The 25,860-nt window shown below is 42.6% G+C and overlaps 1 protein-coding gene across 1 annotated transcript in view; it reads right to left on the bottom strand.

Moving 5' to 3' along the window:
* Positions 1-1,023: 1,023 nt before the first annotated feature.
* RSPO3 (R-spondin 3) overlaps positions 1,024-25,860 on the bottom strand; it is a gene marked incomplete at both ends in the record, with an annotated part of 59,981 nt that continues 35,144 nt past the window's right edge. Inside the window, 3 exons of the mRNA XM_084283501.1 lie at positions 1,024-1,217; positions 22,073-22,270; positions 24,610-24,756. Coding sequence (XP_084139627.1) covers positions 1,024-1,217; positions 22,073-22,270; positions 24,610-24,756 — 539 coding nt within the window. The remainder of the gene's footprint in view (positions 1,218-22,072; positions 22,271-24,609; positions 24,757-25,860) is intronic.

The raw sequence follows: 25,860 nt of genomic DNA, 5'->3' as shown, positions 1-25,860 counted from the left end.
TTATCAGTAGAGTTATGATTGTGGGTACCCTTTCACTAGATGCACATCGTGGCTGAAGTTGTGTCCTTTTCTCCCTGTGAAGCTACTAAATTCTTCCCCCCACTCCCTCCAGCAGAAAAGGAGACAGCATCACTGTGAAAAACAAAGAGGGTTACGTGGTCTATTTCTCTGTTTTTTTATTAACTCAACATTGTCTCCTACAAATACGATTTGTCATTCACCAGAAGATTTGAAATGTAGACTTAAGTTACACATAGGTATAAAAAGCATAAAACAGCACACACTGTACCACTGTTTAGACCAGAAAACATTGTGTTGTCCCATAGATAAGAGCTCAAGCTCAATATTCAAGCTCAGCACCGTCACTTTCTACCTCAGGGATTCAGTCTTCAAAGCTGCAGATGTTTCTGCTTCTTTTCCCTCAGTTTTTGAAGCCCTGCAGGCTTTCCCCTGGTGTTTCTCACCCACATCTGGAGCGCGGACCAGGGAACCACAGGCAAACCCACTCTGCTCCACCAGAGGTTATAAAACCTTGGGTTCCTACTGGCTCTTCAGAAATGTTTTCCTCCTTCTCATAATATTTATGTACAATATATGAAGGGATACGATTTGCGTCTTTGACTTAGACATATCTCTTGCCTCATACTTAAACAATAACTTGAAAAATATTTTACAAAGAAAAAGAACATTGTTCATCTGAATGTCATTCATTATTATATTGCTATATTTTATACCCTATTATTAATATATACAAAAATTCTTATTTGCCTTTTACAGATGCATGGAAGCATATAATATAACAGTTTTAAAGTATCCCATTTTTAGATTTTATTTCTTGGCTCATCTCAATCTCTTTAATAAACTATGGTTGCTTGGAGAATATAGGAAGTATTTGGAATGTTGTTTAGAGTTTAATAATAACTGGTAGCATTGTCCATTTGCGGCCTGAATGGTTGGAGCACCTGTCAGGGCGGTCTGGTAGAGATAGCAGCATCATAAGACTTAAACAATCATGGAAGGCTGTTAATGTGCAGTGTCGACGGGTGCCAGGGTCTCTTCTTTATTGGGGGCTTTTCGTTTCTTCGGCTGCGTTTTGTTGTTGTTTTCCCTCTGTTCTCGGTTCTGTCTTCGGGCTACTCGCCCTTTGCTTTCCTGTCTTGTCTCTTTACTTTCGTCTTTGTTGGACTTTTTTCTTTTCTCCTCCCTATTTTTTTTCCCTGAAATAAAAATTATGACACATTAGAAGATTTGCTCAGGCTGCTGCAATTTCTGACTCCCTTGCCCGTAAAACCTGGGATTAGCACCTCCCGTTGGAAGCTGGACACCAGTACTAGTGCCTGCAAGTGTCCAACGCTTCATCAAACCACTAAATTCAGCAGCTGGCCTCACACCTCCCATCTGACTCTAAGCAAAGAGGTGGAAGTTCCCTGGAGAGTCTCAGTGTTTTAGAGCTGGTATAAATATATTCCTGTCTCTCACAGCCAAGGGCACAGCTCCAGGTACTCCACCAAAACACAGCAGGTTTGAGGACTTCTATGGCCTAAGCCAGGTTGTGCTAACTATTGACTGGTCTAACTTTATAAACAGCATAAATTTCAATAATACTGTAAATAATCTATCCCACTTAATTGCAGCACAAATACTTTTTGCTTTGAAATATCAGCAGAGATAACTCAGGCTTTCCTACACCAATGCTAGGAGAGTTAAACAAACTTGACAGTAGCTCTTGTGGTTGAGGATGCTGAATACTCACACTATGCCCCTTCCAAAACCAGAGCTGGGATTTTTTGACAGCTCAATGAGCTCTGCAGGAGTAGGCTGTAGTAGGGGAGTAGGCTCAGGGCAGTGGCTTGCTCTTAGAACAGATGACCATCCAAGGTCAGACAGAGTAGAGGTACTCTACCATCCAAGGTCGTGTACGTCAGATAAAGGGAGAGAGGTTCAAAGGAGGGGAGGAAAAAGCAAACAGCAAGAAGTAAGACTGAGATGTGAGGATACACTGTACCCTCTTCTTATCGTGTAGCATAGAATGGGTTTTTTTACAGGTTCTTCATTCCTGACCAACTCTGAGATCGGAGACCAAGGGAAAGTTTAGATGCAGCTGTTGAGTCAAGCAGGGACAAACATCTGATTTTTTCATCTGTTGCTGTTGAAACACACAGTAAAGCTTTAAATGTAAAATGGCTCCTCAACCTTTCAGTAACTAGTCAGATATGACCCCAATACACACACACACACACCTGCATAATCCCTCTCTGGATTTGGCAGTGCCACCTATGATACCCAGGGGTGAGCAGGGCAGACCTGCAGGATGGGCATGCGAGGCTCGGTGTGAGCTAGCCACTGCTGGGAGAGCTCCATGCGGCAGTGAGCACACGTCTTACTCCGCCATAACGCTGTCTCTGACTAATGGATAAATGACAGTATGGAATTTCATTCCAGTGGTTTGTAAATACAGTTGGCCCAAGATGAAATGTTACTTGAATGGAAACTGTCCAGGCATTCAGTGTTTGACATTGTTCACTTGGTGATTGGCCAAAATCCTTCAGCTGTGACGTCCTAGCCACAATTCCTTAAGCACGTTGGAAAAATGCTTAATATTTTCCCTTTTTGTCAAGGATCAAGATGTATTTTATTATTTTTTTAAATCTGCGTGTGAATTTATAAAGAATGCACACGACTGTACGTCTGCAAGTTTTGAGGGAGACCTGACATCTAGCTAGACCCACCTAGGCATGCTTTTTTCTGTTGCTCAGCCTACATAGGATGAGCAAAACTGATTTCTGGTAAGTACTAAGAACTCAGTCTACTTTTCCTCTGCTCTGAGGATGACTAATGTGAAGTCCTCTGTGTGGTTTTGTGTGGGTTAATGCCAATATGTCCATATTGATGAAGTTTGTGAAGGGTCTGCCTTCTACTCCTGTGCTGTTCGGGTAATGTGGTAGAACACTGAAGGGTTGTCTTTGTCCAGGCTGGTTGTTCACCTCCTTTCACCACTGTCTCAAAAAGTGGGAGGTGTTATGTTGGAGTGATGCTACTCCATTTTATCCCACCCAACCCTTGGTTCAGCATGCACCCGAGGGAAAAGTCTCCCAGCAATGACATCTTGCCATGATATCTGCTGGCATCATGACATAGCCAGAGGGAAATCCCTGCATTTATCCCCCTCCCTGCTCTCCTCTGAGAGCATACCTATATCCTCTTCCCTAAGATTTGTTCCCGAATATTTTATTTTTTTTTTCTACAGCAGAGAAGCAGTGAAAACTCTTCCTAAACGCGGGCGCTGGGCCGGGTGAGAAGCACAGGAACAGCACGGGCCGCTCCAGCCGCACGTCTGCCCCCGAGCTCCTCTACACTGAGGACGACAAGGCGAGGAGGGCAGGGGCCGGGCCGGAGCCCCCGGTCCCTGGAAGGGGCGGTCGGGGGGCGCGGGGACACCGCGCTGCGGCCGCGCGGGGGCGCCCCGGTGCCGCGCCGCGATCGCTCCCGCTTGGTGCGGGGACATCGCCGCGTCCCGGGGGCTGCGGGGACCCGGGGAGAGGTGAGCTGCCCCTCCTGGCGGGTCAGCGAGCCCTTCTGAAACAGAAAAATGAAAAAAAAGAAAAAAAAATAAAGGAAAAAATAGGGGGATAAATCTTTTTCAATAAGAGATCACCAGATGTTTCCGAGTGAGTCTTTTCCTCGTGGGTTCGTGTTGTGTGAAGCAGTTAATTCGTCATTAAAACAGCTTTTATTCCAAAACCGAAACTTTGTACGACCATCTGTGCTGGAGGAATTAGTCTACAGGCACTGTGCAGTCTTTCTTTGTAGATCGGAGATGCTTTGCTGCTTCTAATGCTACAGCTTTGCATATTGAAGTAAATCTACAGACATGCCGTAATGTTGAGAAGTGCAGTAGTTCAAATTGAATGCAGATGGTGAAATTAATTCAGAGAACAATATAATTACATGTCAAAGCAGCTTAAAGGTGCTGAGTTCTTGTTAACCTAATTTATAGCCCACGGTCTCAGAAATCCCCACATCTGCATTTATGTAATCTGTGCTGGAATACATCTTTAAATATGCAAACCAGACCATTTCAGTGACATCTTTGCATTACTTCATCAGATGTGGGGTTTCCACTAAATCTATAAGCACATCTTGTCGACTAAAAGGAGCAAAGGTTGGTCACAGTTTGGGAGAACTTGGGACTTCAGTAAATCCTAGAAAAAATCATAGCTGAAGTGGAATAACCACTACAGGTTCCAGATTTTGTCATCTTTAGGCATTGTCCCTTAGTCTCACCCTGTTACATTGGGCTACAGTTAAGACATATATTTGTTCATATCACAGAATCACAGAATTTCTAGGTTGGAAGAGACCTCAAGATCATCGAGTCCAACCTCTGACCTAACACTAACAGTCCCCACTAAACCATATCCCTAAGCTCTACATCTAAACGTCTTTTGAAGACTTCCAGGGATGGTGACTCCACCACTTCCCTGGGCAGCCTGCTCCAATGTCTAACAACCCTTTCGGTAAAGAAGTTCTTCCTAAAATCCAACCTAAAACTCCCCTAGTGCAACTTTAGCCCATTCCCCCTCGTCCTGTCACCAGGCACGTGGGAGAACAGGCCAACCCCCACCTCGCTACAGCCCCCTTTAAGGTATCTGTAGAGAGTGATAAGGTTGCCCCTGAGCCTCCTTTTCTCCAGGCTGAACAAGCCCAGCTCCCTCAGCCGCCCCTCGTAGGACTTGTTCTCCAGACCCCTCACCAGCTTCGTCGCCCTTCTCTGGACCCACTCAAGCACCTCGATGTCCTTCTTGTAGCGAGGGGCCCAAAACTGAACACAGTACTCGAGGTGCGGCCTCACCAGAGATGAGTACAGGGAGAATATATATTATATACATATAATATACAGGGGGAATATATATTATATTTATATCATATATATCATATTTGTTCACTTCTCCCTTCTGTGGGCACTGAAATCCCAAACCACCGTAAGAAGGCATTAGATCTGATGGTGCAAGAAGGCTTTGCTTTGGTGGGGGCTTGTCACAGGGTAGGTCCTATGGGGTGAGAGAGGGGTGAGAGTCTGGCGTCAGGCACTGGGGATAATTGTATTTCTTTTAGAGAGATTGCTTCTGTGAATAAATTTACCCTGGGAGAGAAGAAGGGACAAGAGGAGTCCCAGAGCTGCATCTGGAGGGATTGCAGGCACCTACGTAATAGGCCCCTATCAGGAAGGGTCCTGGCACTTCGACTGTGCATGTCACCACGGACCACAAAATCCTCCCCACTACACTGCTTTCAGCTGAAGGGCTATAATAAGAGACCACAAGCCACAGCTGTAACGTGCCACAGTGTTCTTTCACACTCCTCACAGCCTCAGCTGACCCCTCAGCGCTTTCCCTGCTGCTGGAGCACGGTCAGCACCTGCGCTGCAGCCCCTCACGACCCCACAGGGCAAGGGTACACACTCTGGGGGCCAATTGCTACTACTCCATGTCCCTGCTCCTTCCCACCTATCTGCATCTTTTTCAGAGACATTTTCAGTCTAGTTAGGGATGTCACCCCTTCCTCACCGCACTGCATGGACAACAGCATGATAACCTGGAAGAAGCTGTGCAAAGTGAGGATACCAGTAAGAGGAGCATGCCCCAGGCTTTAAAATCACTTACTACAGCTCTGTCCGTAATCCAGTCATGTTGTGTTATGCAAATGAACAGCTCACTCTCATTTCCATGAAAAGTGACACATTTTTTTTCTGGAACACGAGCTGTAGCATGTACTCATACTACTTGACAAGATAACAAGCCTCCAAAGCTGCAACTGCCCAGTGATGCAGAGGACATTGTCCTTTCATTCACAAGCCATTAGTGGCTGATTCATCTGGTAAAGCTTCTGAAGTTTAAACAGCATAGCTTTCTTATCAGCGATCATTTCTTTCCTAGTATGGTGGCCCTATTTCATAATCACCATGTCTGCAGGTGACCAAAATGGCAAGGGTTACCAATTTCAGAATCACCTAGGTTCTACATGGCTCAGTGCATTTCCTCTCCTTGCTTTTATTCCTCTTGAAGATGAACCAACTGCTGAAGCAAGTGATAAAAAATTTAAAGGAGCTACGGTCCAAAGGCATTTAAGGAGCAATTACTTAACCCAGACATAGGTTCTCCTGCTGTTAGGATGCATGAGGACAGCTGACCTGGCCTCCGTGTACCAGTCCAGATGGGTACAGATCTTAAGGTACCTGTATGTTTATATCCACTGTACTTGGATACCTCAAGGTACCTCAAATGATGCAGACATACGGTTGAGCAGCTGCATTAGGGGACTTGGTGACTAATGTACTTGCCTGTCTCCTCTAGAAAATGGAAATAATTTTCTAGATGCAGACTGGAGGGGATGTTGGAGCCTGAGACCCACAGTAGTGTTTCCATGAGGTTTAGGGTCCTTGAACTACATTTGCCTCTGAAAATTTAATTTGCCTCTGGACTACTAAATTGCATTCACTTGAAAAATATACTTGCTAATGTTATGTGCGCTAACCTGTCCTTGCAAGGAAAGGACAATGCTGAGGCAGCCATATGATGGGGAATGAGAACACTGTGTCTAAATACAGGAATAGATCAGGCCTGCACAGAATCCATTTGCATAAAGCAGGCAGAGGGGAAAGGAAGGAGGCCGAGCAGATTAACGATGCTGAGGCAGGAGATGTCAGAAGTTGCTGCTGTAACAGATAAAGAGCAAGAGCAAGCTGCATCCCATTTAGGCATATAGGAAGTAAGAAGGGATCATTTCTTCCATGGCCTGCTTGAGAAATGGCACTGCTACACTCATGAGGTCATAAGCAATGCTTATGGAAAGTCCCTGGTCTGAACTGAACTCTGCAGTAGGAATGGGCTGGAGCTCTCTTTCTTGTGCCATAGAAAAGACGTTGCCAGCGCCTGAAAATACAAGAATATCCTCCAGTCAAAGAGAGACAGAGGAGGAGGATTTCTCTGATGAGTTCTGTTTGCTGTTTGTGGAGACATTTATTGCTGTCTGTTCAGAACAGAGCCTGTAGGCATCCATTTCCTTTGCACTTGCCTGTTGGGACTGAGGAAATTTCTTAGCAGCCTTGTTTTAATCAGCACTAATGTGCTAACAACAGCAATTTTATAATTACATAACAGTTTGCATCTTATAAGATCCCACAGCTTATAAAATCTCAACAGTGCTTCCAAAGACAGGAAACTCATGGCTATTTAGCAGAGCAGAAAACCGCTCCACATTGTTTAAGATGGGAAGTGACATACAACATGCTGGTATTTAGGAAAGTGGTGTTCTCCCTCTGACCTTTATGCTGAGCTTGCACTGAGATTTTTAACAGTGATTTCCGGATGGGATTTGATTTTTACAGCTTTCCTAAAACCTGTAAAAAGGTAGATGACTGTCCAAAACCACCATATCATTCTCGTGTAAGACTAATGCAATCAGATGACAACAGAAATATTGGAAATAGTAGTGATTGGTACCAAAAAACCTTACCCTGTTAAAGTTTCAGGATATTGGCAGAAATCTATAATAGTTGATTTTCCTTTTAGGCACCAGTAATCCAAGTCCTCCCACTAGCCCAGATTGAGGTGATAAATATAGTCCTTTTTAGAGACTTAGTTCAGATGGTGCAGGCTTTTGGGCAAACCAGAAATAAAAATGTGATGCTGCATTATGTCAGAGACTCATGTTTAGTCTGCCTCTCTAGAAATAATCAAGAAAAGTTATACATGATAAGAGACAGATGCTTGTGCCTCAGCAGACATTTGAACTCTTTCTAGTACAATAGTAAAAAGGAGAGAGAAAACACCCGAAGAAACTTGTTTCTTTAGTACTCAGATTTCTACTCAGAGTTTTTAGAAGAGAGGGATAAACAAGAGAAGCCTTTTTCCTTGGCTTTACTTATGATGATATTGCATTGATGTAACCTGACAATTCGTAAGATATTCATACAATCCAAATGTTTGGATGCATCCCTGCACAGGCAATGCAGAATGCCTTTTTCCCTAAATGAACATGACTTTGTACTGGGCTACATTGATGATCGATCCTAAAGTGGATTTGTTGATGCTGACTATAACACTTGGACCAGGTCATCAGTTCCAGCCACATAATGGGACCTTCATTTGTGGCTAGCACTGTGCGTGTGCATGCGAACAGAAAAGTGTGCGTGCAATACATATTTGTACAGATATAACCCTGCTGCTCTGAAGCTCATGTAAAGCACAAGAGTGCAAGGTGAGAAGCCCCAAAGAAGGGAGGTGGTTCAGAAGACCTCCAGAGGTCCTGTCCAGTCTTGAACACTCTGTAATTCTGTGGCTCTGCTCCCAGTGGGGAGGGCCAGGGCTGGCCAGGCTGGTGCTCATTGCCTGGAGCACTGCTGAGCTGTCAGAGGGGAAGCCAAGGAGGGGAAAATCCCACCTTGATACATCACTGGGAGCTCAGAAGTATTTCTAGCCTAGCTGTACTCCTAGCCATGTCTACTAGTGCTTAAACAGAGCCGTCAGGAGGACTGCTTCTGCCACCTGTACTGTTGAGTGGTTGAAGAGGTCCCTGGCATGGGTCAGTCTCCAACATTTCCCTGGCGTGCCTGAGAGACAGCCCAGGCTAGGGATAGTTCCCATGTGGCCCTCTGAACCAGGCCACTCAGTTCTGGAAGCAGAGAAAAAGTTGTCTTTGGCATGCCAAATGGCTCTGAGTGCTGAGTGGCCCACAGCATGGATGTGGCCTGGCCATGCCATCCAGCACCAGTGCCAGGGAACCTGGGGATCTGGCACTGTTTCCTTTGCCAGGATAGGCACAGCCATGCGTTCCACCTGGAGCCCTTTCCTTACATCTCTTTAAGTTTCCCGATACCCCAGGAAGATGAAGGAAGACGGGGAGTCAACAGGATGCCACGCTGGCCTTGCTCTGCACGGTTCACTTGTCCCGTCTCCTCTGAGCTCCGTTTGTTTGCTTTCCCACCTGTGGTGATGCCTGTGCTGACAGGTGGATGGGTGCCCCCGCACATTTTGCAGATAATCCTGGCCAGCCTGGCTGATTGATCAGCCAGTCCACAGAGGCTGATATAGGTGCAGGAGGCAGCCTCTGATGGATCCACTCAGCAAAATCATCAGCCCAGAGCCAGGGTGTTATTACTTCAATTTGCCAGAGGCCCGATTCTGCCCTCTGTTCTACCTGCTCAAACACGCCAAGGTCACCAAGGTTGTTTTCTGGTGTAAGTGAAGGGAGAATTTGCTTTCAAGGATATTTTTCACAAGCAAGGTGTTGAAAAATGACTGTTTCTTTCTGTTAAGTGCCTCCAATATCTGTGTACTATTTCAGTTGGCTGAAGCACCGATCTTCCCCTCTCAAGCAAGTGCCAATATTTCCAAATACATTTTCATCCTTAAAATGACAGGTCAGGTTTCTAAATTTCACACAGATCAGTGACAGCAAAGGTCCCCTTTCAACAATAGTCATGAAACATTTAACTTTGGCCACTCTACATTTTCTCACCTACCCAGAAGATACCTGGCAGCTCAGCAGGCAGAGAGCAGCTTGGGGAGAAGGGGATTGGGAACACCAAGAGTCCTGGGCTGCCTCTGAAAAAGGCTCAGGAATTTTTTTGTGCCAAAGGGATTCGGAGTTTAGCCCTATGAAGCTCAAGGAGCTCAGGTGACCAAGATGTTCTCAAAGGGATCTCAGGTTTTCAGGCTCTTGAGTCCTTGTCAGCCTGCCAGGTCGGCTGCCAAGGGCCCTCCCAACAGACAAACTGGCAGAACGCTAGACAGAAACCTAACACAAAGGCAAAGCTGTTTCAAAACCTGCCTGCTTTCCACTGGGACTTCCTTGAAATCAGCATATTTCTGGGAAATGTGATGACTTTGACAATTTGGTATTTTCCATTCCTTTGGAAAATTCAAACCTATAAAATACTAAAAACAAAGATTTCTAAGAAGGGGTCATGGAGGACATGCATAAAAAAATGAATGCAAATATTTTAATGTTGTCCATAAGTCTTCAATTTGAAATGAATCACAGATAGAAATTGTCCATGTAAATTTTATACAGGCCTTTTTTTTTTTTTTTTTTTTTTTTTTTTTCCCCAAGAATGTGATAAGTTTATTCATTTTTAATCCCTCTGGGAATGAACTGTGAGTCTAGAGCTGTTTGTAGTAACACAGGCTTTGCACACTGAAGTTAGCAGCCGGCTTTATGAGTAGCTTGAAGTGGAATGTGAAGAATGAGTATTGCATGTGGTGATGCATCACTGGAGTCCACTTTATTTGGTGTACTTTATAAACTGACCACCCCGCCATTTAGATCCGGTATGAATGAGGTTAGATGGCCCACAGGCTAGATGAGATGCAGCTCCCACTGAGATGAGAAAGCAGCCTTTCATGACATGGGGCACCAGGCAGCACTAAAGAAAGCCTGTAGCCCCCTAGCCACCCCACCAGGAGATCTGTGCTGTCCCCTCTGACACCGTTCCTACCAGCAGTCTATAATGGCAGCCCAGCAAAACTTGCTGCAGGCATGTGTTTTTCTGCTTGGTGCTCGGGGGGTGCCTGAAGAGAGCTACAGCAGTGCTGGTAAAATGGTAATAAGCCTGGGCCTTACACTTCTAAGCATGCCTGTGGGATGTGTGCTGCCTGTACTATAGGGCCAGTTACAGGCGCCAAACTGTAGGGCTGCTGAAAGGTTCTAGGGAACCAGATGTAAAAACAGAGTGAGTGATATTTTCTCTAGTAGGACGCATGGCAAGAAGTCAGGACCTTTTCTAGACCCTGAAAACTGGGACTGTGGGGACCAGCATTCTCTTTCCAGCCACCCCCTTCCTCCATCTGAACTAGAACCTGTACACCAATCAACTATACTGAAGAAAATCTCATGCCTCTCTTTAAAACCAACTAACTAATCACTTTCCCACCTGCTCCAAGAATATTTAAATTAGTCCCAAACAAAACTACCCACTGTTTCTACAAACCTGACTGCTGCCAGTCTTTGATAGGAACTCCTTAAGCACTTCTATAACACCTGAGATTTTAATTTTATTTTATCCTTAATTTTAGTTAGTGTTTTTGGAGCTACAGATGAAAACCACTACTGGTATAAATCAAAGCCATTGAAATGGATGGAAAGGCTCCTCCTTACTTCAGTTAATGTTTTAAAGGACTGAACATCATGCTTCAATCACACAGAGAGCTCAGGAGCCTCCTTTAGAGTATCGTTTTCTTGCTTGTGATTAAAGGTAGCACAGGCTAGATCTCCTACTGGCATTCTCTCCCACCACCCACATCTGTACAAGAAATAAAGTCAGTTCCTCTGGATTTAAACTGAATCCTTCTGGTTTAGCAATGCACATTTCTACTTAAGCAATAAACATCTGTCGTCTGCCATTCATTAATATTAATTATAAATGGTGACTAGCTCATGAGATCCAAGTCCACCAGCTGAGATTTTTCCAACTGTGACCTTGTTAGGGTTTGTATAAAAAGTGTTCAGAAGGGTCCTTCCAAGCCTGAAGCCAACAATAAGTGCAATTTGCAGAGTACATACAGCGTTTAGATTATGCACTTAGAACAAGGGAAGTTGGAAAGGGTGATGGGGAGTGGGGGAGGGAGGGAAGGAGAGAGTACAGGGTCTGAAACAGGGCTTCTTTAAATGCTTAAGTGTTTTAAACCTTTCTGTAGGCTAATGACAGGGAGAGGCATTGTCCATAACTAGACTGGGCCATCCATTAAACATTACTGTAAATGAAAGGTTGCGTGAATTAAAGGTTGTTCATCTCATGTTTCAGGAATGTAGCTGTGTTTCATGTCTGAAGCCTGTTTTCCTTTTAAACGGAGTTCTTCAGATGACAAATGAGAGAGAGAATTTCAGAAAGCAAATGGGCAGAAGTAAATACACGCTTAAGAACAAAGCAGAGACATAACCATAGCTGTAAATCTTTATGCTGGGGCTACTGTTTGCCATAGATATTGGGGAGGATTAGGTTAAAATCAATAAATTTCATTACTAGGTCATTTTGCTTATAAGCCAAAAAACAGTAGAAAAATCCCCCAGTTAATCATTAAATTCTTGCCTGTTTATGATTCACTTGTGGACCACTGGTCAATTCTTTTACTATCATTTCTTGTTTCAAGGAACTAAAAATAGAAAATTTTGGAAATGCTTTTTCTGAATTTTGCATTAAAGACATGGCCACAGAACTGTTATGACAAATGATCTTCTTTCTTCTCTTTATTTTCTTGCCACTGCAAAATTACTTCAACAGAAATTAGTGAAAAATATTGTTTGCATCAGTTCTTAACATTACCTCTTCCCTTTCTTTTTCTTTCTTCCTTTCTTCCTTTCTTTCTTCCTTCCTTCCTTCCTTCCTTCCTTCCTTCCTTCCTTCCTTCCTTCCTTCCTTTCTTTCTTTCTTTCTTTCTTTCTTTCTTTCTTTCTTTCTTTCTTTCTTTCTTTCTTTCTTTCTTTCTTTCTTTCTTTCTTTCTTTCTTTCTTTCTTTCTTTCCTTCCTTCCTTCCTTCCTTCCTTCCTTCCTTCCTTCCTTCCTTCCTTCCTTCCTTCCTTCCTTCTTTCTTTCTCTCTCTCTCTCTCTCTCTCTCTCTGCTTTCTCACTTTCTCTCTCTCTTTCTCTCTTTCTCTCTCTCCTTCTCTCTTTCTTCTCTTTTTCTCTTTTTCTCAAGCCTAAACGTGCAACAATATTCTTCTCATGGGCCATACCCTCACTTGCTTTTAAAATATACATAGCTTCATTGACAAAGTGGGGCTAGCTTCCATCTCTGGTGAATTAATGTGATATGCCAACTGAAGTTTTCTCTTTCTATCATAATGATTCAAAGCAGGTAAATACAAAGGGGAACATGGCAGATATACTAGCAATGCAGGATGCATACACCAAACAAAATGGAAGGAAAGTTGGTTTCAGTTCCCTGTTTCAGACCCAAAAGAAAATCTGAACTTGGTAGAGGCAGCAGGAGGCTTTATTTTGATGTCAATGAACAGAGACACTTGAACTTTTGCTCTGTAAATGTACAATGTGCTGTCTCTCTGTGGAAGCCTTACAGAAGGCAATAGGCGTGAAGAAATTTCATGGACAATTTGTGGTAATTTCAGAAATGTAGAGAAGCCTGTCAAAGCATTATCTAGTCCCTTACTGGACTCTGTGGCTGGACTACTATACTCAGACTGTCTCTGATGGATGTTTGTCTAACCTCCTTAAAAATCTTCCATGGTGGAGATTCCCACAACCTCTTGCCTGATCTTTATGGTCTCTGATAATAACGCTGGATATTATCTCATTGGGAATAACCTGAAGCTCCTTTGGAACTTTATAATTTAAAATTATGGCAGTGAGTGTTTTCTTTTTCAGAGCTATGAGGCTGGAAGAGAGCTGGGAGGTGGCAGCTTAAGCAGACCAAGGGCTACAACAGGTGTCAGAGCTGGCAGGGAAAGTGTGTTGAGAGAGACAAGGAGACTGGAGATGCAGAGACCTGGCTGGGGAAAAGCAAACAGAGCTGCCTGGGTGGGGAAGAACAGACAAATATCTAGAAAGATGAGGAGAAACTGCAGCCAAAAAGTACTTGTTTTCACTTTGTTACAAAGGAATGTTGAAAATCTCTTCTTTACAGCTAGGTCCAAAGTATTCTGAAGTCAATGGGATTTCAGTGGGCCTTGGATCAGGCCCTTTAAAAGAATTAGGCAGCTAATACAATACTGAATGAGTGCCATTGCTTTCCACAATTTGCAATGTTATAACAGCATTGCTATACATGGAAGTGTTCCACAGCCCAGGATTTAGCTGATTAAACAGTGCTGTGAGTGTCACCATAAGGCTTGAAACACCCACTGCCTGATTTACTCTGTAGCTTGCATACCCCAAATGTTTTGCATTCTTGGACTAAATTCGATAGATGTACCAGCAAACTTCTTTCTTGCATATGTTCTTCTTTCCAGGTCATACAAGCCAAAATGGTGAGGGGTTTAGATCTCCAGATGACAAGGGCTGGGTGAGACTTGCTGTCAGTAGCCGCTTTCCTACATCTTTATTTTGTGGTAATATTGCCCTAAGACAAGTAAAAAGCTTGCTGTGGTCTTCTGCAGAGTCAAGAGAAAGAAGTTGTCAAGGTATTTTGCCATGGCACGCAGCCTTGAAGAGGACGATTTCCTATTCCAGCTGTGATAAAAAAACATCCCTCAGGAAGAGCTCCTTGAATTGCTAGAAGTTAGGGTGAGGACTTTGGATGTATCAGCCTTGAGAAGTGAAGGGAAAGATGGATAAAGGAGGATATGCAGGCAGACCAAGGAAGTGATGTAGGGAAAGAGAGAATGGTATTCTGCTCTTTCACAAGAGATTTCCCCCCTGCACCTTCGCACCCACAGTAGCCAAAGTTTCCTATTTTCACCTCCCTGAAGCACAGTGATATGATGCCACCAAAGGTGAAGGTGCCATGGATTAGTAAAGTATGATGAGCAAAGGAAGAAGGGCAAAGAGCAGGCAGGCCTCTTTGCGTCTGCACTGGTGTGGGACTCTGGTCTACAGCAGCTCTCTCTCTTTTGTCTCTCTTTCCCCAGACAAATCTGCAGAATAGCCCCAACTAGTCTGGATGCAGATCAAAAGATGCTCCTTGACCTTGTGGTCAGGGAATACACCTTTGCCTGCTTTTCTTTGGCAGCGTAGACATAGCTGCAGATTTCACCTTCTAAAACTGTAGCTACTCCTCTTGATCTCAAACATTTCTATTCAGGACAGAAAGGTGGGGGAAGTTTGGTGCTGAATGGATACCTGATGGGCACTTTGGAAGGGTGGAGGGAGAGGACTTGGTGACCTCCTGTTTTTCCTACAGAGCTCAGACATCTAAAAGATAGCCTGCCAGCCACTTCTGGAGCACAAAGAGTCTCCAGAAGGGAAGATCAGAAAGAGACAAAGAGCTGACTTCTATCCCTTATTTGGTTTGGTGATCTGAGGAGAGAAGACCTCGTGTCATCCACACTTTAATAGAAGAATGCAGTCAGATTTTTTTTTATTTTTTTTTTTTTCTGATTCACTTTCCTTACAGGAACAGTTGACCACCCACTCCTTTCTCAGATTTGACAGGACTGCCACAGTGCATAGTAATGTATGTGCAGAGGCACACAGCATGTTTGTATTACCTGCTTGCACAGTGTATATGTGTCTGTCAGAACTGGGAGGTACAATGAGAATTTAATGTTCACACTAGCACAAAGTAAACGTACCTGAAGCAAAATGCAGTATTTCTATTAATTAGCTCAGATTTTAAGGTCCCAGTTTGCAGCTAGTTACCTAACATGACTTTCAGAAGTGCTTAACCATGATTAAATTTGGAAAGTGCTGCGATTAAAGTTTAGAAATAGCTTTTTCCTATCTTTTCAGCCCTTGAATTCTAGTGCCAGTACATCCTTGGATATAAGCTATTTTGGATTCACAAATCTCTCTGACTCATACCGATCCTCTTTTTCCCTTCTTAACCCTTCTCACCCTGGTCTCTTTTCTAGATGGCACCTATTTGTGCTGGCCAGTGGTGGTGGGCAGCCTTATGCTGTCCACATCCTGCCTTGCTCAAAGTATTTCCAGAAAGTCATTTCCCTTGATGCTGGAGGTAATGGATTCCCAGTCTCAACAGCCCTACTCTTGGAGGCTGGAAATGTGTTAAAGTTAAAGAGTCAAAACCCCTACGAGGAAAGGAAATGAGAGGTCCTCTTGGCAGGAATAAACAGAAAATAAACAACCAAACTCTTTGCAAGACAGATTCCTCAATTATAGTAACTCAGGCTTGCAAAGGCCAGAGTTATGACCCATTGGCGTATGCAGAATGTAAACACGGGGATGCAGTAATTAGCTTTGTGTTCATCTTGAAACTTCAGAAGTCCTGTGACCCGCCATGGAGTAAGGTCATTAACCATAACCACACGAGTGACCTTCACACAGGACACCCCATCTCTCACAGTTAGACTAGAGAACTGTGCACTGCGTTGTCTCTGTGGCTCACATGCTCCAGTCCTTCTGCTTCAAATGTCACTGAGCTCTACGTAAGGGAGTGGATTTGACTTTCAGGATGAGCTGTGATCAGAATATCTTACTTTCCCCGTGTAGCTATGCTTATCACAGAATCACAGAAGGGTGATTGGAAGGGACCTCGAAAGATCATCAGGTCCAACCCCCCTGCCAAAGCAGGTTCCTCAGAGCAGGCTGCCCAGGTAGGCGTCCAGACAGGCCTTGAATATCTCCAGAGAAGGAGACTCCACAACCTCCCTAGGCAGTCTGTCCCAATGCTCAATACTTATGACTTAAATATGGTTAGATAAAAATTTGAAGTATCAAAAATGTCTAGAATTGCCTTTTTTATTATTATTATTTTAATGAGAAAAAAAAAAAAAAAAAGATTAAAAATAGTACACTAGGGAACTGTTAGCCTGCCTTGGGCTTCCCTTGCCCTGGGAACAGACTTTTCTCTTTAGTGTGTGGAATGGATAGGACCAGACTACTTATAGCTTGCTCTGTAAACAAGAATTCACCTTTGAATAAGCAGGTGTCCAGCCATTAATAGATGTTTATCAACAAACACAACAAAACACTGCCTAACCCTGATTTTGCCAGCACTTAATGAAATGACTATTGCAAACAAGTATTTTTCAGTTCTACTTTTTGTTTTACTTTGACTGACCCATGGATCCCCTGACACACACTTGCCTTGCTTACTGAGTCAGCCTGGGTGAACCCTGGGTTAGATTTTGCAGTGTTACAAAGTCATTACACTGCAAATGGGGAAAATGTGTCATTTAATTAAAAATATGTAGAAGTTAGCAGGTAAAAGGCCACATCACTCACCCTAGACTGTACTTAGCTGAGGGGAAAAAAGGGCACCTTAAGGGGGCAAATCATTTTGCCCTTCTCCGAATGCATCTAATGGGGCCATGAATCCTCCTCCCTGGGTGCAGTATCACACATTTAACATGACCCATCTATAACTTGCTTAGACATAAACATCTGATTATTAGCATTTTTTTTTTCCTTTTTCCTTTTTCCTTGTTCCTTTTTCCTCTTTTTCCTTTCCTTCCCATACTAAAGGGCCTTCAGTGATTCATTTTTACCTGGATCCATATGGCATCAGAGTGTATACATTAGGGTGGGTAACTCAAGGAGTTTAAGTTAAGTGAATGTAATTAGTTTATGGCCTAATATTTTAGGCTTGTTAGTATTAAGTTACACTGTTTTCAACTAAAGTAAAATCTTGATAAATGGCTTGGAATTTTTAGCTGAGTGGTGGTTTTGGAAGTCTAATGGGTGCCTGATAGGACTCCTTCCTCACACCATAGACAACTGAAGACATTTTCAGACATAATCTGATTAATATTTTTGAAGCATTATGTGGACACATACCAACAAAGGGTAGAGGAGTTACTTCATAGAAACAACAGAGATGACCTGAGTATCAGCCTTCTTAGCTATTAAAATCAAAACTGCATTTTTATATTCACATTTACACAATAGAGTATAGAAACATTTTTTACACATAACTTTAATAGTTCTCCCAAACACATATGCTTCCTTCAATAAAACTGCTCAACACAAAATCCTGTTCCCTTAGTTCCCTTATTTCTGGCAGTGTGCATCTAGAAATCAGCTCCTCATCTCAAAGGCTCTGCTTTCTGTCTTATTCTTGCTGCACACCAAAAAAGAAACCACACTGTAACAATTATATTCTCCTTAGAGCACAAAGCACTTATTTTTATAACAGCATCCTGCTTTCAGACCGTGTGGGGTGACAATTACTACACTCTACAGTGAAAAAGAAATGTATCATTCCACATTCATCTCAGTGAATTCATCTTTTTTTTAATTTTATTTATTTATTATTATTTTTTCCACATCTAATGCTTAAGTTTTTGCCATTTAGGAAGAGAACCTTCCATTGGTTTGTCTTTGCACAGAATGGACACAGTTAGCATTCATTCTCTCCTTTGAACATATGAATGCCACCAACATACAAATGAGTGAATATATGAGCAGAAAACAACTGAAATATGTTATTTATTTTTTATAACAATACAATTGTGTAACCAGTGTAGCCTATTAGCCTGAATAATACCCAGCTTTCTAAGATATTCTCCCTTTTTCCCCCTTTTTTCCCTGTTTTTCCCACTTAGTCTTTTGGTGAGTGTTTTCAGTCTCTTCCAACTGATCAGAAAATGTTATCTGAAAGCATGTAAAGGTGACTACTCTGTAGGGGGGTTAGCTGGGACTGATATTTGTGGTGAATATTCCCTTCCATTTGGATGTGGGGTCTTGGTAGAGTTACTGGTGCATGAAAACATGCAATTCCTTCCCCACGTACTTCTGGATGCAGTTCTGGCATTTGTCTTTTGACCAGTAAAAGTTAATCTCATCCCCATTTGCAGACCAAAAGGGCTGCAAATTGTTTGTGTTTGGCCAAGCACAAGTAATTCAACCAAGACCCCACATCCAAATGGAAGAGAACATTCTCCACATAACTTTCTGTTCAGTCCCAGCTAACCTCCCATTTTTACCTGACATTTATTAAAGCAAACTAATAATATAGATGGATAATTTGCAACATTTCTCCTGCTCTGAAAACTATGCTTTTCTAATGTATCTGAAAATACATTTGCCATTTATGGACATGGATACAAGAAAGAGTTGACTATCTATGTATGCCTTCTGTCAGTGCAGAAGGAGATGTTAAGTGTAGAAAGGTAAAAGCAGCAGTGCATTGTGCTGAGGGCACTGAATTATGGAAATATGCTGGAGAGAAAGGAATAAAAAACTGGAAATTGAAATCATAATCTTGTGGACTAAAAAGAACTGTACATTGTGAGTTTAAAAAAGGACAATTATGAAATAAGTTGCAGTGAGGTTTCAATTGGACTGAATTATAAAAGGAGCCTATATGGGAAACACATGCAAAGTACCATGTCAAAACACATTGGAATCAACTAATTTAGTGCTAAAATGAATAAGAAAAACCTTTTAGTCTAGTAAGGCTATTGGTAATCTAATTATTCCCATTTGTTTGCATTCATTCTGGAAAAAAAAAACTAGCATCTTCTCCCAGTAAAACTTAATTTAATAGCCAGTGAGGGGAAAAAACGAGTTGTAGCAGATTGCACCAGCTTTAAGGACACACCAGCAGATGGAAAAAAAAAAAAGAAAAAAGAAAAAAAAAAAAAAAGCTGTATTCATTTGTTTTATCTTGCTTTGCATAGCTGTTCCAGAAACATGTTCTTTCTTCTGTGAGATAGCAGCAATTGAACTGACTAACATCCTGTCTCTGGTCTCAACTTCTTGAGCAAAGTCATTGAGGCATCTCTGACGGACATACCCCATCATCATGTGGTCTTTGCCCTTACTCCCTCGGCCACAGACATGTATTCAACATGGAAACGGAAGAGGCTGACCAAGCTAACTGTCTTTGCTGCCGTGGAGGGAAGATCATTAGCAGTGCTGTCAGTAATGGCCAGCTCTGCTGCCAGACTTCAAGCCAGAGCTGTGGAAGCTGGGCTCCAAACCAACTCCCAAGTGGCAATGTGGAGTTATACAAGGCAAAACAGTATTTTCAAAATTAATTAACAGTAAGTATTTACTTTCCCTTCTCTGTCCAAAAGAGTTTTTGTTGTTAACTTGCCTTTCCTTCATTGACTGGACCAGCTAGCCATAAGAACAGAGCCTGGCTTGGCTTCTTGTGCCAGCGCTCTCGTGTTCAAAGGGGAACAGAAGTTTCTCTTGGAGTAATATGGGACAGTGACAGTAAGCAAGATAAGTTGCCTGGAGATTTAAGTTGGAAAGCTTCATTTCCCTACTTCAGTAGGAACATAAGGAAAACCTTTAGCTTAATTCTCAGTTTCCTGGCTTGTGTCACCATAATCTATCTCTTCAAGCTATCTTAACCTAATGTTTTATATGTGAATTTCCTTGGTTTTATTAATTTTTTATTATTATTTTTTTAAATAATAAATTCATCTCCCTCTGAAGGTGTGCAAAAGTAAGACATTTGTGGTTAATGTTACAAAGGATTGTACAATGGTGGATTTCAGAGCACTAAAAAAAAAAAAATACTTCTAGCCATAGACATGCAAATCCTAAGGGTACAGGTAGTGTTGGAATATATGTTACATCTGACTGCATTTGTTTCATAGGAATTGTCTACCAAGAGTAGAACAGGCTAGGATGTAGTCTGTGACTTGCTCAAGAGGAAGAAAAACAAAAGAGTTTTATGCATATTGCAGGAAAAAAGAAGATTCACAATTTTAAAGGAATTCTTGTGGTATGCAGCATTTTTCAAATATGGCTTGGCTCAGGTCCCGTAAAACAAGAATTGACAGTAAAATACATGAAGAGTTTCTTTTAAAGTACTTACTACACAAGAACAGCAAATGAAGAGCAAATATTTCTCAAAAAGAAATCTTTTGTCCAGTCTGAAGATGTTTCCATATTGCCATAACAAATACAAAACAACATTATCACCTCAAGGAAAAACAACAGTTTTCAGTTTCAAAATTAAAGTAAGTTTGGAATTATGTTTTCAGTTCTAGCAAAAGTAACTGGTAGGAAAAAAAAATACACTTTTTGGCCAGTTACAGTGGGCTAACAGGGCTGTGTTTTTCAATCTGTGCTGCTGTACATGAGCAAAAGTGATAATCTTCATGGACATTTTGAAGATAGAGTCTTAAGCATGAAGGAATCTGTAAATAGTTTGCCTTGGCTGCTCTCTTGAGGCAGCCACACTGCTCTACCTCTCCAAGGCACTGCTGGACACAGGGAGGCTGAACCAACCTCAGGAAGGTGAAATCTGCCCCGTAGGTTCCCTTAAATCGGTAGATCTAGCCAGTTCTTCAGTGAGGGAGAGGCACCTGAAGCTTCTGCTTCATAACATCTTCCTTCTAACATTTATTTCCTCATGAGGTATATTCTGAGGGAAAAAGCCATCCTTCAAAAGGATTACGAGCTCCAAAACCTTTTCACATTTCTATCAGTAATCTGCAGCAATTCTAGTGATAATTTAACAATAGACTCTGAGTTACTTCTTGCTGGCTCACACACATTCAGCTGCTGCACCCCTTCCACTCATCCTCAGAATAAAGCCTGCTTTTGAGTTTGAAAGGTTTAGGGGAAATAGAAGGGATGGAGAAACAGGAAGGGTGCGGAAAATGGGAGAGACAGTGAAAAGGAAATGTTCCCGTGGCACTCCTGTGTCAACCACAGTAACTGCACTGGAGACGGAGCAAGTAACTTCCCTGTACATTAAGGGGAGAATATTGAATAACAATCTCTATTGGGTAGAATTTGTATAAATTATTGTTTCATACACTTCTTAACCATCTCCCATTCTTAACATGTTGGATGGCATCCACAAGGTCCTGTGATGGGAAGTAAGCCTGACACGCTGGCTCATGTGGAGGGACAGTTCTGCTGGCATTCCTGATAACTGGACAAAACCAGGTGGAGTGTCCCTTGGCTGCCAAGCAATGCTGTGGTCTTTCTCCCATGCTGGAACTCTGCAAGCCACATGTAGATGGCAGGATCAGGCCACATTGTTCAGCCAAAGCTATTATAAAGAGGTCAGGGTGGGAGAGAGGCCACAGCACTGTAACTACAAGAATTATGGGCATACCTGTAGGGGAGCATGAAATAGGAACCAGTTTGGAGGAATCCTGTGGTTGAAGCATAAAATTTGACTGCCTGATACCCAACAAGCAACTCCCACCATGACATGTTTTATGACAGACCTTTTTGCTCTGAGCTCCACATGCAACCCCTCATCTTGGCAGTTCTTTCAGCAGAACTTAGAGAGAATGTGCCTTCCCATCCAGCCCACCCTGTCCTCTCTAGATCACACAAAGCACATTTTTTCAGCAGCATTAGGACTTTATTTACTCCAGGCAAGGGCACGGCTCTCTCCAGCCCAAAGAACACCACATCAATGGGAACTTTGGTGAAACCAGCAGTCAAGGCCTGGGAATTCAGATGTGAATTATTAAACAAGCACAATACCAGTCTCAAATTATGATGATGATAATGTGGTACCTTTTCCTTCCTTCTGACATCTCTTTCTTTGTACAACACATTTTCTGCTCTCGCTTGTAGCTGGGCAAGGATTGCCCCTTGCTGATGGATGTTGTACGATCTCTCTGACCCTTATTTCATTTCCTCTTTTGAAACCACATGTTTTTCCTTTCTTTGTGCAAGGGCTCCATGGACTCCACTCACTAGCTTCACAGTGCACTGCAACAAACATAGGACAAGCTGAGCCTGGCCAATACCTTTTAGTATACATAATGCATATGGTACATTCATTTTATTCTGCATCAGCCAAAAGGCAGCAAAAAATAATGGAATTAATCAGGATTTACAGCAGTGAATTGAGTGAATTTGGACTGCTGAAGGTATATTACATAAAATAATGTCCAACAATCATGTCAGACGCTCTTTTGTACCCACTGTTTTGTAATTCTGTTCCTGAAACAGGGCAACACAACAATTGCTTTCAGTGAAATCAGTTACTAGATTGCTTTGGTTCTGTAGAGATATAGATCCTTATAACCTCAGCAGAATTAAACTTTGGTGTGACAGGAGATTGAAATCATTGTGTCAAGCTGCTGCAGTTGGTCTTAGAGGTACTGAATTTGGAAATAAATAGAGTTATAGTGAAACAACTAATATCAAAAGGTATTACATTAAGAGTCAAGCATCTTTGGTTATCTCTTGCTTGGTATTCAACTTAAATAATGAAAGAGCCAACATCTGTAATGCATATAATATTTAAGTAGGCAAAGCAGAGGGATGTAATCTTTTAAGAAAAGTACAGGTTGCCATTTCCAAACTACAGTGACCTGAACGTACATCCTGTACTATTGGGAACTCAAAGGTGTGCATATGAACACTTGTCCTAAAAATATGGACAAAAATGGGAGCAACCCTTGGAGCTTCAAAACATGCTCTTAATAGCTATGCTACTCTTGTGCCATCTCCTCAGTATCCTTCTCTTAACAAAAAGCAGTAAACACTTATAGTTGCTTTATATTCCCATGTGTGCTTAAGACTATAAACCTCCTCTAAAGAAGGAAAGGATTCTTGCTCCTCTATCAGGAGGATTTTGTAAGTCAACATTTTTCCAGCTCCAGAATTTACTTTCAAATTTTTCAAAACCTAAAACTATAACTGACCTCAGGCAATCTCTGAGCCCTCCTCCAGTGAATCGTCATGTGGCTCATTTTGTTTTTAATATTACACTGGAGCTCTCCTGTTAAAATAATTGGCCTTCACGTGCACAAAAAGGTTCTGTTTTTCCTCCGTAGCTTTAAATGGCTTTTCCGAGTTGAGACTGAGTCATTGTTAAAGCAGCTAAGTCTACGGCACTTGGAAAAAGCCACCAAGAAACAAAAATGATTTCCTGAATTGCTTTCAAAGATGAAAGTCTTTGCTAGAAAATAAAACCATAAAAACCATCACTGCCACCTGAACTAATAAGCGACAAACTACTTCACATTACTTGTACTCCTGCATTGCTTGCCCTGCAAAACAGGCCATGCCAGGGTGAGTTATGTGCACGACGCCGTGGGAGAGATTTCCATCATGGCCAGGCTGCGCCTAAGTGCTCCCTGGTTGCTGGTGGCTGAAGAGGTTACCGCTCCCACCGCAGCTCCCAGCCCGCAGCCACCACAATTCACAGCCCGTGTACTAAAATAAGCTGAGCCCTGACGCAGCCTCAGCATGCCCGTGGCAGCGGATGTGAACTGCAGCAGCCCACAGGCAAACACATAACTCTTTCTGCTCTCTCTCAGCTGCAGGGGTGGTGGAGGGATGGAGCAGACAGCTAGGTGTGGTGACCTCCAAAATCACCCTGGCCGTGAATAATCGGAGCTTGTGAGTCAGAGGCTGAAGAGATACAAAAGCAGTTCTAGTCTCTGCAGCCGTGAGTCACTGCAGCAGTGCTGCCAGTCTCATTCCTTCGCTGACAGCGCTGTGCTATTCGGCATTTTGTTTTAATCCTCGCTGTCTGCAGTCAGGTGATTATACAAAAATATCATTTGGAATTTCATCTTTATCTTATTTTTTTAGCTTCTAGCCTTTGCTTCTGGGAAGGTAAGCTTCAAAATGCTCTAGCACACATGCTTGGAAGAGTCAGGTAGCCTAAGGGACTGAGAGCAAAGTAGTTAAGTATTTTAGTCTTTAAACTAGGTGCAGGGCCTGGCTCGGGATTTTTGAGCCTTTGATGTTAGCGATGCTGCATAACACTGTAACAGATCATGCTTGGGATGGATGCCCTTCTACCTCAGGGTAGGCCAAACAGGTGTGATGACATGGGCCATAAGTCCTGAGGCAGAACTGCTCTTAGCTTCGGGGCTGTGTTTTGGGGCACAGCCAAGATTGGCTTTTGTGAAATGTCATGAGTTTGCTGTGCTGAGGAATACACCTTGTGATGCAGAACTTGTCCAGGGCAGATTTAAGTTGCCCTTCCCTGGTGCCGTGACTGATCTAGCAGTTCGTGGCCTCCACTGACCCCACACCCCCCTGAGGAAACTGGAGAGGATCAAACCATTATGTGACGGGGCCGGACTTACCGATACTGGTGCACTCCATCGTGTGATTGTTGGCTTCCAGCCCATCAGGGCACTTTTCAAGGCACTTTCCACTGTACAAGTAAAACCCACTTTTACACTTTGTGCAGAAGTTTCTGGTGAAGCAGGTTTCACAGTCAGCTTTACATTCTGAAATGCAAACAGACAATAACATTGATGCTCTTTGCCATGAAAAACCACAGGCTCTCTCACACACACTAGAATTCAAGGCAAAATCACTTCATATGACTCTAGCATTGCAAAACAATCTTCAAAGGTAGCAAATTATTTTTAGATCTTCCCTATGTCCTGTACACGCACTGTGGGAAGCAACAAGTGGTCTTAGTATGAGTCGGATTTTAATAAGGATGGCCTGATGCTGAGTGGTCACACACTTCTTATATTCTTGCAGACCTGTTCAAACTGAAAACAGAGCACAGCTCATCAGAATAACAATATAGTACTTATGATCTACCTTGACATAGCACAGGTAGTAACTAACTCCACCAGCTACATGTACTGGATCCAGTTCCACGCTATTTATCTCCATCCATCCAGAAGAAATAAAACATGTTTTATGTCAATGTAATTTTCATATTTTAAGTGACTTTCTCATGTTTGACCAACAATCCTGTAGTATTTCACACATCCTCTATATGATTACCCAGAATGGCATTAACAATATATTTTCCAGTTCTCAAGTATTTTTAAAAGACATAAGCAAAAACTGGTGCATGACATAGCTCGTGTCTTATATTTAAGGCCACACACTGCTAAAAAGTGAGCAAGTACTTACAGTGTCAAGTTACTCTGTAAGATTTTACTCTGGGGTCTGTTCATTAAATAACTTTTATTACCAGGTAAAATCTGGGAGAGTGGCTTGGCTGTCGCATGTATGTTTTTATATTACCTGTGGGGTTAAAAACTGAACTCAACAACAAAAATCACAGGAGGGAGGGCAAGGAGGGGAATGAGAATGCTCTTACAATCTTTTCCAGTTCATTTATGGTTCAAAATACACAGTATGGTCAAAATGTTGCCCAAATGGTAAAGAATAGAATCGAGTTCTCTGTCTCCCAGCCCAGAGGCAACATGGATTGTTAACCTCCCCCAGATCAGGCTGAGACCTTGCCAGCTGGTACAGTTACACTGCTTGTGAGGCAAGCTATAAAGAGACCAGGGCAAAGCGCATCTCCACAGAGTGCCACCTTGTCTTCACATCTCGGGGGAAAGGCCAGGAACTGCCCCAGTCCC

The sequence above is a fragment of the Netta rufina genome (assembly GCF_964035555.1).
Source record: "Netta rufina genome assembly, chromosome: 3".
Lineage (NCBI taxonomy): Eukaryota > Metazoa > Chordata > Aves > Anseriformes > Anatidae > Netta > Netta rufina.
The sequence above is the reverse complement of the archived record's forward strand: the minus strand, read 5'-3'. Positions and strand labels throughout refer to the sequence as shown.